Source organism: Dermochelys coriacea, chromosome 11 (assembly GCF_009764565.3).
Source record: "Dermochelys coriacea isolate rDerCor1 chromosome 11, rDerCor1.pri.v4, whole genome shotgun sequence".
Lineage (NCBI taxonomy): Eukaryota > Metazoa > Chordata > Testudines > Dermochelyidae > Dermochelys > Dermochelys coriacea.
Genome location: NC_050078.2, coordinates 32,308,766 through 32,321,284, shown reverse-complemented (window position 1 = coordinate 32,321,284; position 12,519 = coordinate 32,308,766). Strand labels below are relative to the sequence as shown.

General features: G+C 41.6%; 1 protein-coding gene across 1 annotated transcript in view; it reads left to right on the top strand.

The window, feature by feature from the left end:
* Nucleotides 1-12,519, top strand: part of CCDC148 (coiled-coil domain containing 148) — a 156,376-nt gene that overhangs the window by 63,895 nt on the left and 79,962 nt on the right. The window contains exons 4-8 of the mRNA XM_038422028.2: nucleotides 1,278-1,381; nucleotides 3,121-3,203; nucleotides 3,355-3,518; nucleotides 3,974-4,069; nucleotides 4,162-4,343. Of these exons, the coding sequence (XP_038277956.1) occupies nucleotides 1,278-1,381; nucleotides 3,121-3,203; nucleotides 3,355-3,518; nucleotides 3,974-4,069; nucleotides 4,162-4,343 (629 nt within the window). The remainder of the gene's footprint in view (nucleotides 1-1,277; nucleotides 1,382-3,120; nucleotides 3,204-3,354; nucleotides 3,519-3,973; nucleotides 4,070-4,161; nucleotides 4,344-12,519) is intronic.

Sequence of the window (12,519 nt, the reverse complement as noted above, 5' to 3'; positions counted from 1 at the left end):
GGAGCCATCAAGATTCTAAACCACCATTAATGGCCCACACTTTGCATAATTGACAATATGACTTCAGAGTAATACTTCATATTTCTAGCTTCAGATACAAGAATGATACATTCATACAAATAGGATGAACATCCTCAGTAGATAAGCTTTGCAATGATACCTTATAAGAGACCTTTTGCATAAAGCATAGTTCAGTTACATTATATTCACCCTCAAAAGCATATTTCCATAAACATATGGAGTGCAACGTCACAGCCCCATTCACTTCAATAAGATTACATAAGTGCTCATAAATGTAAGAAAAAGCTCAACAATCTGGCATTATATGAGGTGAAGGTAACTTGTAGAAAACTAAAAGTGACTCTCTGCTCAAAGATATTTTGAACTCAGCTCATGTTTGAAAGACTTAAATATTTGCTAGTTTTTAAAGTGAAAAATATTAGTTTTAAAATAGGGTTTTTACTTTATCACTGGATGGATAAAAAGTTATGCTAGTTAGCAAAGGGCAAAATTATCACTTGCCTTATCCGCTCTTGCAGGGACGGAAGAGTTATGCATTTCCTCCTTCCTCCCTTATGTGGATTGCTTGTATAACTGGTCCAGTTGTGTGCACTGGGGAGGAGGAAGAGAACAAGTGCCTAGGAGATTGGAGCAATTTCTCAATTTAGATCAAAATGTTGTTTCTCACTAGAGTTGGTTGAAAAGTAGAAATCATTTTTTGTGAAAAATTTGGAAAATTTAACTTTTTTGTTCTACATATTTCCAATAGAAATGATTTTTCATTCATCAAAATTCTTTGAACATTTTCAGCTAAAAAAAATTATTTTACATTGGCCGGGGGTGGGGGTGTCAACTTCCCTTCTTCCCCTTTCTCTATCTCTCTCCCCCCCCCTCTCTCTTTTGTCGCCCCTTTCCTTTTTTCCATTTTGCCACTGAATAAGGGGAGGGGGAGCAGAAAGATTTAAAGGTGTGTGTGTGGGGGGGTAATTTTTAAAAAGCACTGACCTTTTTTTTTTTTGCTTTTCTTTTGTTTAATTTTCATCCAAAAATGGGAAAACTAAAGTAAAGTCTTCATGAAAATTTCCAAGGCCATTTTTTATAAGAAAAATTTGTTTGAAATTTTCAATCAGCTCCATTCCTCACAAAGATGTGCTTGCAGAGGCACATAGGTTCATACAACCTAGTATTAAAAGTTTATTTGGGGAAGCCATTTTGTAAATGTACCAAACTAAATATTTTTATATGTAAATATTTTTGCTTTTTCCTTTTTCACATAGGTTAAAAAAGTAGAACAAGCTTCAAAAACTAACAAAGAACAAATGCTGCTGAAACAGCACCACCAGATCTGGTGGCAAGAGCATAAACGACTGAGTGAGAACAGGTAAGAACTGGGGAATCTTAGAGATTATAAAAGAAATGCTTTGATAGCAAAAATGTTGCTATAGACTGCTTGTTTGAAAGAAAAAGATGAAGTAATCGAATAGCAGTAGATGCAGAGTATTTGAAAAGAGTGGGAGATTGTAACTACCTACATCTAAACTGAGTTTACAGATAAGAAGAAGATAGGTAAAGAGGGGGAGGCTGGGGTGTTCTGTCTCAGTCTCATACTCACAGCCAGTGATGAGCTGCTAGAAGCTGAAGAACCGGTTCCTTTGGTTGCTCCGGGTCTTCTGTGGCACTGAAGGGCCTGCCGCTGAAGATCCGGAGCGAGTGAATGACGTGCCGCCAAAGACCTGGAGTGACTGAAGGACCTGCCGCCAAAGGACCGCAGGGCTGCCAGCTGAGTAGAAATTCTCAGGGGAGCCTCCCCAGCCGGGAGCTCAGGCGGGACGGACAGGACGGTCCCGCGGGCTGCATGTGGCCCGTGGGCCGGAGTTTGCCGAACCCCTTTAACAACCGATTCTAAACCGGCTTCAAAATTTAACAACTGGTTCGCACGAACCAGTGCGAACTTGCTGCAGCTTACCACTGCTCACAGCCAAATATTTGGCTATCAATCAATATCTGAGCAGCCTAGAACCTATTGGAATATTGGCCCACCCCAGAGCCTCTAATGTTTAATTCTTTATAAATGGTCATATTCTGTCCTCAGATATGATATGCAACTCTCACTTATTTCAAAAAGAGTGGTATGGTCATTGCTTACGTCTGAAGGCATGATTTGGCCCTAATTAATAATGGTAAATAAGCTTCTTGCTGCCACTGCACTGCTAATGTACTTCAGAAGCTATTTCTTCGTTTTGTTGAGGTAAACTATGGAAATACTATTAGATTTTTCCTTGAAAATATATATTTGACTGCCTGCTAGGTTTTATTTTCCCCCCAAAGTGTTTAGATGACATTATGCCTGATCCTGCAAGCACTTTGTATACAAAACTCAAGTAGAAATGAACCCTTAATGCTTTCAGGGTCTGCATTCACCACCACATTCCGCTGATCAGTACCATCACTCTTGTCCAAGGGATGGTAGCTTCCATAACCAACCTCAGATCAGTTTTTAATCCTGGAAATCTCTTGTAGGAAAGTGTAGTTCAAGTTGTCCTCCCGAACCCTCCCCCCCACTATGTTGAATGCAAAGGAGACTTATTCTGTTTTTCTCTTGTAGAACAGCTTAAAGTTAAAGTAGCCTACTGCTGTGGCAGAATACTTTCATTGTTGCCTAACAAGGTCGCTGAATGACTAGTAGAGGGTCTTACTGTGGATCATAGAGAATCAGTGGGAGGTCCCATGCCATCTGTATGGAGACATCATGCCTACTCTCCAATTCTGTGTCCCCAAGCCTTGCTCCTGTCACTCAGAAACAGTACAGCCCCAGTGGAGTTGCAGTATCAGGGACCCCTCTGGATGGGTCTGCCTCCAGGGATTGCTATGACAGAGGGGAATCCAAACGAAGGTGGTCTTTTCTTTAGAATAGGCATGGTGCCAGAGGGCCTGATATGTATCTTGTATTCTGCTAACTTGCCTAGTCTCTGCCCCAGCTCACCTAGTTGCCTTCTATACAGAGTTTTCCCCCTATTCAGTTATAACATGAATTGTGTGTAGGGCGGTGGTTGTTTTCTATCTTTGTTTATATGAGTAAGAAATTAAAGTTTTTGCATAAGTTCCAATTATACATTTCAGACATAATGTGGAAGCAGAAATACAAACTTTCCTTGATGAAGGGAGCCTTGAATGTGAATTTCTTTTGGATATATCGGACTTGGGTAAGAATTTTCACTTGATTTCTTGATTAATTTAAGTGCGGTTTTTAAAAACAAATGTATTCACCATTTCAGATAAATTACAGAACAATGTAGAAAATATTTGTCTTTTTTTTTTTAAAAAAAGAAAAGCTTTATGTTTAACTGTCTATAGCACATAAATTATCAAAGGAACTGGATACATATCAAACAAATACAGTAGATCCGATCTGGCAACTGAGAGAGGATTTGAAATGCAGGCTGTCTGAAATGCAGTGCTACCCTTCACAGAAATCCTGCGTGGAATGTGAGTTCATTCCAGTCAAGGTGTTAGAGCAGGTTGGTAACTTCACTTCTACAGTTTGTTGCTATTTTGAATTTTATAATATTTTCTTTTGCTTATTATTTTTTTTGAGGGAGGGAAACAGAAGTTTCAAAGCCTTTTAAAAGAAGTGTGAAATACAACCTTAAGATGCATATATTATCTGAAAATGTAGCTATTAATTTTTAAGGCCATGATCAACCTCAGTGCATCTGATTATCCTCACACTTACACTTAGTGTAAATCTGGATTAATTCTGGGGAAGTTACACTTGTGTAAAACTGGTGTATGGTAGAAGAAAATTAGACTTTGTTCCTAAATGACAGTTTTGATATGAAGAATATCAGTCTTAACTGTTTTAAATTTGTTAGTCTCTAAGGTGCCACAAGTACTCCTTTTCTTTTTGTGAATACAGACTAACACGGCCGCTATTCTGAAACCAGTCTTAACAGTTAATATTTCATAAAACTAGGTAGACTTTGTGAAGAAACAACAGAAAACAATTTTGGAATTACTTAATCAAGAAAAATTGGCTTTGGAACAAGAGCTTGAAGACTGTAAGAATAAAGTAAGAGACTGGTCACATTTCCAAATTAATTGAGTTACTCCACAACATAATAAATGTATTAGACCACTGATAACTGATTTTTTTTCTTTCAGGTACTAATATACTCTTTTGAAGAGAAAACTGGCCTTTTTCATGAAGTTCCTACACAGTTACTGGCCTTGGAATGCCCATACCCCGATCTGAAGTCTTCAGTCCTTAATGAGTTCCATAAATTTGCAGATAAATATTGGTCTAAGCTTCAAGAGATTGATCAACAGTTAAACATAATATGCAGGTAATAAAATCTGTTTTGATTCATTTTTTGAGGGCAGAATAACAAACTGTTCTGTGTTCTGTTATCTCCAGAGACTGTAGTTCCTTTTAGCAGGAGAATTATTTCTTTTGTTGAGTACAATACATAGTGACTCATTATCCAGTTCTATGGGATTAAATAGTCAATAACTATTTGCACAGCAGAGAGAACTTCAACTCTTTTCAAAAGAACTTGCTGAAATAATAAGCAAAATTCTTTATGGATTAATGAACCAAAAGTATGACATATAGCAAATGTCATCTTCACTGACTTTGTCATTATATGGATAGAAATTCCTTTGAACATTATTTTTGTATGGTAATTACTTCACATTAGGAAAAAAACATTTGCACTTCCTTCCCTAGGGAAATCTAAAATATAAACACACGTGTACAGCAGAGTCCTAATCTTTTCATGAAGTGCGGATCATTGCAGCAATAGATTACCATGAAGACATATTATAAAAGCTATTTATAGGTCTAGTTTGGAGCTATTTTAAAGGCACCATTAAAAAAAGAGAATCAGCTGCCCCCAAGAGGTAGGGCTTTAAGACTGTTTGTTTTTTGTTTTGTTTTGTGTTTGTAGAGCACCTAGCACAGTGGAGTCTTGGTCCATGTCTAAAACTTGTACAGGCTACAGAGGTAAAAATGATAACAACAAAAATGGCGAGAACTGGCAACATTGGTATTGTATAACTTTTTTTAGAAATATTATTTTATTTTAGGGATAATAGAGACCAAATGTTTAATTACAAGGCTATAATTTTGTTTCAAAATTCTGATAACTATAGAGTACTTTTAAAGGGTTTGTCTACATGAACAATTAGACTGTGGCAAGCTGGTGTGTGAATCTACCCTGCACTAGCGTGCCATGCTCTAACTGTTCATGTGCACCCTGCTGATGCACATTAACAGTTCATTAGAGTGCTTTGAGCTAGTCCTGTTTCAGCAGGGTGCACGTAAACAGTTAGAGCTTGGCAGGCTATTGCTCACCCGCACCCCAGCTTGCCATGGTCGGATGTGTAGAGAAGCGCTCAGTTTACTCTCATCTGACTTTGAGAAACCCTGAAATAGAATTATGGAGTCTTAAAATGTAGATAGCTATTCCAAACATAGTTCAGAATTATGTGTGTTCCCCCTTTTTTCACATAAGTGTGTGTGTGTGCATCTTGTATTTAGTTATTCACTAACTCCAAGGAAAGGGTAAAATCTCCCTGTCAGTGGATAGATGAAAGAGATTTATAAGAGGTAAAAGTCAGGCTCAGATGGTGAGGTGGGTGTTATTCCTTATCTTGGTAGAGTTTGAATAAATGAGTGTTTCGTTTCTTGTTTAAGAAATGAAAAAATAAGTAAATATTACAGATAATGAAAACTACCAAACTGCATAGTTGAGGAAAGAGCAAATTATGAAATTGAGGCTATTGGTAGGTAGCATTTTTAATTTGAGATGCTGGATTATGTAGTTTTATTAAATTAAATCCCCCTCTTTACTGCCGCTGGGACATCTATTTTGTTATAGAAAATCCTGAAATATGCCACAATAAGACTGCTGAGTCTGTAAACACCTTTTAAACCTCAACTTCTAAGGATACAGGCAAATGTCTAAATTATCTAAATAATTGAAAGAGGAATTGAGTATTAAACTACTTATTTGTATATTCAAAATGTGCATATTGTGCAGTGTCTTTTCAAATGAATAAAATATCACAGTATATCAAGTAAATCTAGCCCCTCTGTATGAGCACATTAGTTGGATGTGTCTGGTACAACAATCAGCAATCATATGGTTGACATGCTGGGGAAGTTGACATCTCATTCAGTGGTATTGCAGTCTGTCTGTCTGTCTGTGCAGATTCAACAGCGCATCCAGTTTACATTGTTGTGGCTATTGTAAACAGGCTATTGTAAACATTGTTGTGGCTATTGTATTGGGGATTATGAGTTGAAGAGGGTAACTTCCCTTATGAGTTGTTTATATTCTTTGAAAGATATAAAGCTAGGGATTAACTCTTGGTAAATCTGCTTCACAGGAAGCAGCTGCCTGAGAGGAGTTATTATGTATAGGACAATTGCCATGTTTCAGTTCTGAAACCAAATAATGGTTATAGACACTTCTGTGGAGGAAAGATATGTATGAAAGCAAGCGCCACATTTATAATTTGGGCCATGTTTTCACCGTGGGGAAAGTCTGATATTTCTTGGCATCTGGAGAGGTGTGGTATCTGTTTAAATATTATCTGTAGTGTACTCAAACTCTCACATTTTAGATGATATGTTGGATATTTACAAAAGCTAAACTAAAACTATATGTTCCAGGATATTCTGCCTGGCTATGTGCAACACCCCTAGTGTATATGAAGGGAAAAGTATGAATCCCCAGGAGGCTGAATCACACTTTCTCTGACTGTTTGTCTATGAGAAACCTTGGCATGGAGCTATAGAACTGGCAGTTGAAAGTCGTAAGTGGATCAGGAAGGTCCTCCAGATCCCTTTTTGGAGACCTAAAGAACTTCTCCATCTCTCTCCTCATGAAGGTGGAGATTCATCAGTGAGAGTAACTTGTCATTGGAACAATTTGCCGAGAGACATGGTGGATTCTTATCACTTGAAATATTGAAATCAAGAATGGATATTTTTCTGAAAGATATATTTAGAGTTATGAGATTGATGGAGATATTATTGGATGTGGTTCTGTGGCCAGCTCTGTAGATGGTCAGACTAGATGATCTTAATGTTCCCTTCTAACGATAGAATCTGAGAGTGATTTTTAATTAAAATAAATAAAATTGGCAGGTCTTAAAATCTTTCTTTACCAAGAGTGAAGATGATGAATCCTTGGGGTTTTTTTTTCCTCTTGCATCTCATGCAAAATAATAACTAACAAATTTATTTGAGCATAAGCTTTCGTGAGCTACAGCTCACTTCATCGGATGCATTCAGTGGAAAATACAGTGGGAAGATTTATATACACAGAGAACATGAAACAATGGGTCTTACCATACACACTGTAACGAGAGTGATCAGGTAAGGTGAGCTATTACCAGCGGGGGCGGGGGGGGCAACCTTTTGCAGTGATAATCATGGTGGGCCATTTCCAGCAGTTGACAAGAACGTCTGAGGTACAGCAGGGGAGGGAAAAAACATGGGGAAATAGTTTTACTTTGTGTAATGACCCATCCACTCCCAGTCTTTATTCAAGCCTAAGGTATGTCTACACTATGAAATTAGGTCCAACTTATAGAAGTTGGTTTTTTAGAAATTGTTTTTATATAGTTGATTGTGTGTGTTCTCACACAAAATGCTCTAAGTGCATTAAGTGCATTAGCTCGTCAGAGTGCTTCCACAGTACCAAAGTTAGCATCGACTTCCAGAGTGTTGCATTGTGAGTAGCTATCCCACATTTCCTGCAGTCTCCGCTGCCCATTGGAATTCTGGGTTGAGATCCTGCCTGATGGGGCAAAAAACATTGTCGCGGGTGGTTCTGGGTACATGTCGTCAGGCCCTCCCTCCCTCTATGAAAGCAACGGCAGACAATCGTTTCGTGCCTTTTTTCCTGATTTACCTATGCAGACACCATACCACAGCACGCATGGAGCCCGCTCAGCTCACTGTCACCATATGTCTCCTGGTTGCTGGAAGACTGCATTACTGTGTACTGCATTACTACACAGCAGCAGCAACCCATTGCCTTGTTGCAGCAGAGGGTGCAATAGGCCTGAAAACCATCCTCATCGTGTCCGAGGTGCTCATGGCTGCCTTGGTAAAGTTGGTCAGGAGCGCCTGGGCAGACATGGGTGCAGGGACTAAATTAGGAGTGACTCGACGAGGTCATTCTCTTTAGTCCTGCAGGCAGTCCTATTGTACCATCTTATGGTGAGCAGGCAGGAGATGAGGATGACTAGCAGTCCTATTGCACCATCTTCTGCGGGGCAGGCAGGAGATGAAGATGGCTAGAAGTCCTATTACACCATCTGCTGCCAGCCAAAGATGTAAAAGATAGATGGAGTGGATCAAAACAAAAAATAGACCAGATTTGTTTTGTATTCATTTGCTCCCCCATCCGTGAAATCAATGGCCGACAATCATTTTGGTGAGGTCTGTCGGGGCACCTTGAAAACTTTAATGGAGATTCAGTCCTGCCTGAAATACCAGAGGGAGGGATAGCTTAGTGCGTTGAGCATTGGCCCACTGAAACCCAGGGTTTTCAGTTCAATCCTTGAGGGGGGCCATTCTGTGTGACAGTTGTTTTTGTTTTTACTTGATGTAAAGCCACCCCCTTTGTTGATTTTAATTCCCTGTAAGCCAACCCTGTAAGCCATGTCATCAGTAGCCCCTCCCTCCATCAGAGCAATGGGAGACAATCGTTCCGCGCCTTTTTTCTGTGCAGACGCCATACTATAGCAAGCATGGAGCCTGCTCAGATCACTTTGGCAATTAGGAGCTCATTAAACACCATGCGCATTATCCAGCAGTATATGCAGCACCAGAAACTGGCAAAGCGAAACTGGGCGAGTAGGCAATGTCAGTGCGATGACAAGAGTGATGAGGACAAGGACACAGACTTCTCTCAAAGCACGGGCCCTGGCAACGTGGGTATCATGGTGCTAAGGGACAGCTTCATGCGGTGGAACGCTGATTCTGGACCTGGGAAACAAGCACAGAGTGGTGGGACTGCATAGTGTTGCAGGTCTGGGACGATTCCCAGTGGCTGCAAAACTTTCACATGAGTAAGGGCACTTTCATGAAACTTTGTGACTTGCTTTCCCCTGCCCTGAAGCGCATGAATACCAAGATGAGAGCAGCCCTCACAGTTAAGAGGTGAGTGGCAATAGCCCTGTGGAAGCTTGCAATGCCAGACAGCTACCGGTCAGTCGGGAATCAATTTGGAGTGGGCAAATCTACTGTGAGGGCTGCTGTGATGCAAGTAGCCAACGCAATTAAAGATCTGCTGATATCAAGGGTAGTGAGTCTGGGAAATGTGCAGGTCATAGTGGATGGCTTTGCTGCAATAGGATGGCTTTGCCTAACTGTGGTGGGGCCAGAGACGGAAGCCATATCCCTATCTTGGCACCGGAGCACCAAGCCGGTGAGTACATAAACCGCAAGGGATACTTTTCAGTAGTGCTGCAAGCACTGGTGGATCACAAGGGACGTTTCAATAACATCAATATGGGATGGCCGGGAAAGGTACATGACACTCGCATCTTCAGGAACTCTGGTCTGTTTCAAAAGCTGCAGGAAGGGACTTTCTTCCCAGACCAGAAAATAACCGTTATGATGTTGAGATGCTTATAGTTATCCTTGGGGACCCAGCCTACCCCTTAATGCCAGGGCTCATGAAGCCATACACAGGCAGCCTGGAGAGTAGTCATGAGCTGTTCAACAGCAGGCTGAGCAAGTGCAGAATGGTGGTAGAATGTGCATTTGGACATTTAAAAGCGCGCTGGCACAGTTTACTGACTCACTTAAATCTCAGCGAAACCAATATTCCCACTGTTATTACTGCTTGCTGTGCACTCCACAATATCTGTGAGAATAAGGGGGAGACGTTTATGGCAGGGTGGGAGGTTGAGGCAAATCGCCTGGCTGCTGGTTACGTGCAGCCAGACACCAGGTCGGTTAGAAGAGCACACGAGGGCGCCGTGCGCATCAGAGAAGCTTTGAAAACAAGTTTCATGACTGGCCAGGCTATGGTGTGAAAGTTCTGTTTGTTTCTCTTTGATGAAATCCCCCGCCCCTTGGTTCACTCTACTTCCCTGTAAGCTAACCACCCTTCCCTCCTCCCTTCAATCACTGCTTGCAGAGGCAATAAAGTCATTGTTGCTTCACATTCATGCATTCTTTATTAATTCATCACACAAATAGGGGAATAACTGCCAAGGTAGCCCAGGAGTGGTAGTGGAGGAGAGAAGCACTGGGAGGGGTGGTGGAGAAGGGAAGGACAAGGCCACACAGCACTTTAAAAGTTTAAAACTTTAAAACTTATTGAATGCCAGCCTTCTGTTGCTTGGGCAATCCTCTGGGGTGGAGTGGCTGGGTGGCCGAAGGCCCCACCACTGCGTTCTTGGGCGTCTGGCTGAGGAGGCTGTGGAACTTGGGGAGGAGGGCGGTTGGTTACACAGGGGCTGTAGCGGCAGTCTGTGCTCCAGCTGCCTTTCCTGCAGCTCAACCATTTGCTGGAGCATATTAGTTTGATCCTCCAGGAGCCTCAGCATTGAATCCTGCCTCCTCTCATCACACTGCGACCACCTTTCAGCTTCAGCCCTCTCTTCAGCCCGCCACTTACTCTCTACAGCCCCCCACCTCTCCTCCCGGTCATTTTGTGCTTTCCTGCACTCTTACATTTTCTGCTTCCATGCATTCGTCTGTGCTCTGTCAGTGTGGGAGGACAGCATGAGCTCAGAGAACATTTCATCGCGAGTGTGGTTTTTTCACCTTCTAATCTTCACTAGCCTCTGGGAAGGAGAAGATCCTGTGATCCTTGAAACACATGCAGCTGGTAGAGAAAAAAAAAGGGACAGTGGTATTTAAAAAGACACATTTTATAGAACAATGGGTACATTCTTTCATGGTAAACCTTGCTGTTAACATTACATATATAGCACATGTGCTTTCGTTCCAAGGTCGCATTTTGCCTCCCCCCACCACATGGCTAGCCCCTCCCCCCTCCCCATGGCTAACAGCAGGAAACATTTCTGTTCAGCCACAGGCAAAGAGCCCAGTAGGAACAGGAACCTCTGAATGTCTCCTTAAGAAAAGCACCCTATTTCAACCAGGTGACCATGAATGATATCACTCTCCTGAGGATAACACAGAGAGATAAAGAACGGATGTTGTTTGAACGCCAGCAAACATTCGTTGCAATGCTTTGTTCTACAATGGTTCCTGAGTACGCGCTACTGGCCTGGAGTGGTAAAGTGTCTGTCATAAATATAAAGGGAAGGGTAAACACCTTTAAATCCCTCCTGGCCAAAGGAAAAACCCTTTCATCTGTAAAGGGTTAAGAAGCTAAGATAACCTCAATGGCACCTGACCAAAATGACCAATGAGGAGACAAGATACTTTCAAAGCTGGGGGAGGGGGAGACAAAGGGTTCTCTCTGTCTGTGTTGTCTTTTGCCGGGACCAGAGCAGGAATGCAGGTCTGAATTCCTGTAAAGGGTTAATAAGCAATCTAGTTAGATATGCGTTAGATTCTGTTTTGTTTAAATGGCTGAAAAAATAAGTTGTGCTGAATGGGATGTATATTCCTGTTTTTGTGTCTTTTTGTAACTTAAGGTTTAGCCTCGAGGGATTCTCTATGTTTTGAATCTGATTACCCTGTAAGGCGTTTACCATCCTGATTTTAGAGAGGTGATTCTTTTACTTTTTCTTTCATTAAAATTCTTCTAAGAACCTGATTGCTTTTTTATTGTTCTTAAGATCCAAGGGTTTGGATCTGTGTTCACCTATGCAAATTGGTGAGGATTTTTATCAAGCCTTCCCCAGGAAAGGGGGTATAGGGCTTGGGGAGGTTTCGGGGGGAAAGATGTTTCAAGTGGGCTCTTTCCCTGTTATATTTGTTAGACGCTTGATGGTGGCTGCAATAAAGTCGAGGGACAAAAGGTAAAATAGTTTGTACCTTGGGGAAGTTTTAACTTAAGCTGATAAAAATAAGCTTAGGGGGGTTTTCATGCAGGTTCTCACATCTGTACCCGAGAGTTCAGAGTGGGGAAGGAACCTTGACAGTGTCCTACCATGGTGGATGGAATAAGGCTGCCCTCCCCAGAAACCTTTTGCAAAGGCTTTGGGAGTACATCCAGGAGAACCGCAAATGCCAGGGCAAATTAATCATTAAACATGCTTGCTTTTAAACCATGTATACTATTTTAAAAGGTACACTCACCAGAGGTCCCTTCTCCGCCTGGCGGGTCCGGGAGGCAGCCTTGGGTGGGTTTGATGGGTACTGGCTCCAGGTCCAGGGTGAGAAACAGTTCCTGGCTGTCAGGAAAACCAGTTTCTCCGCTTGCTTGCTATGAGCTATCTACAACTTCATCATCATCATCTTCCTCGACCCCAAAACCTGCTTCCGTGTTGCCTCCATCTCCATTGAAGAGTCAAACTACACGGCTGGGGTAATGGTGGCTGAACCCCCTAAAATGGCATGCAGCTCATCATAGA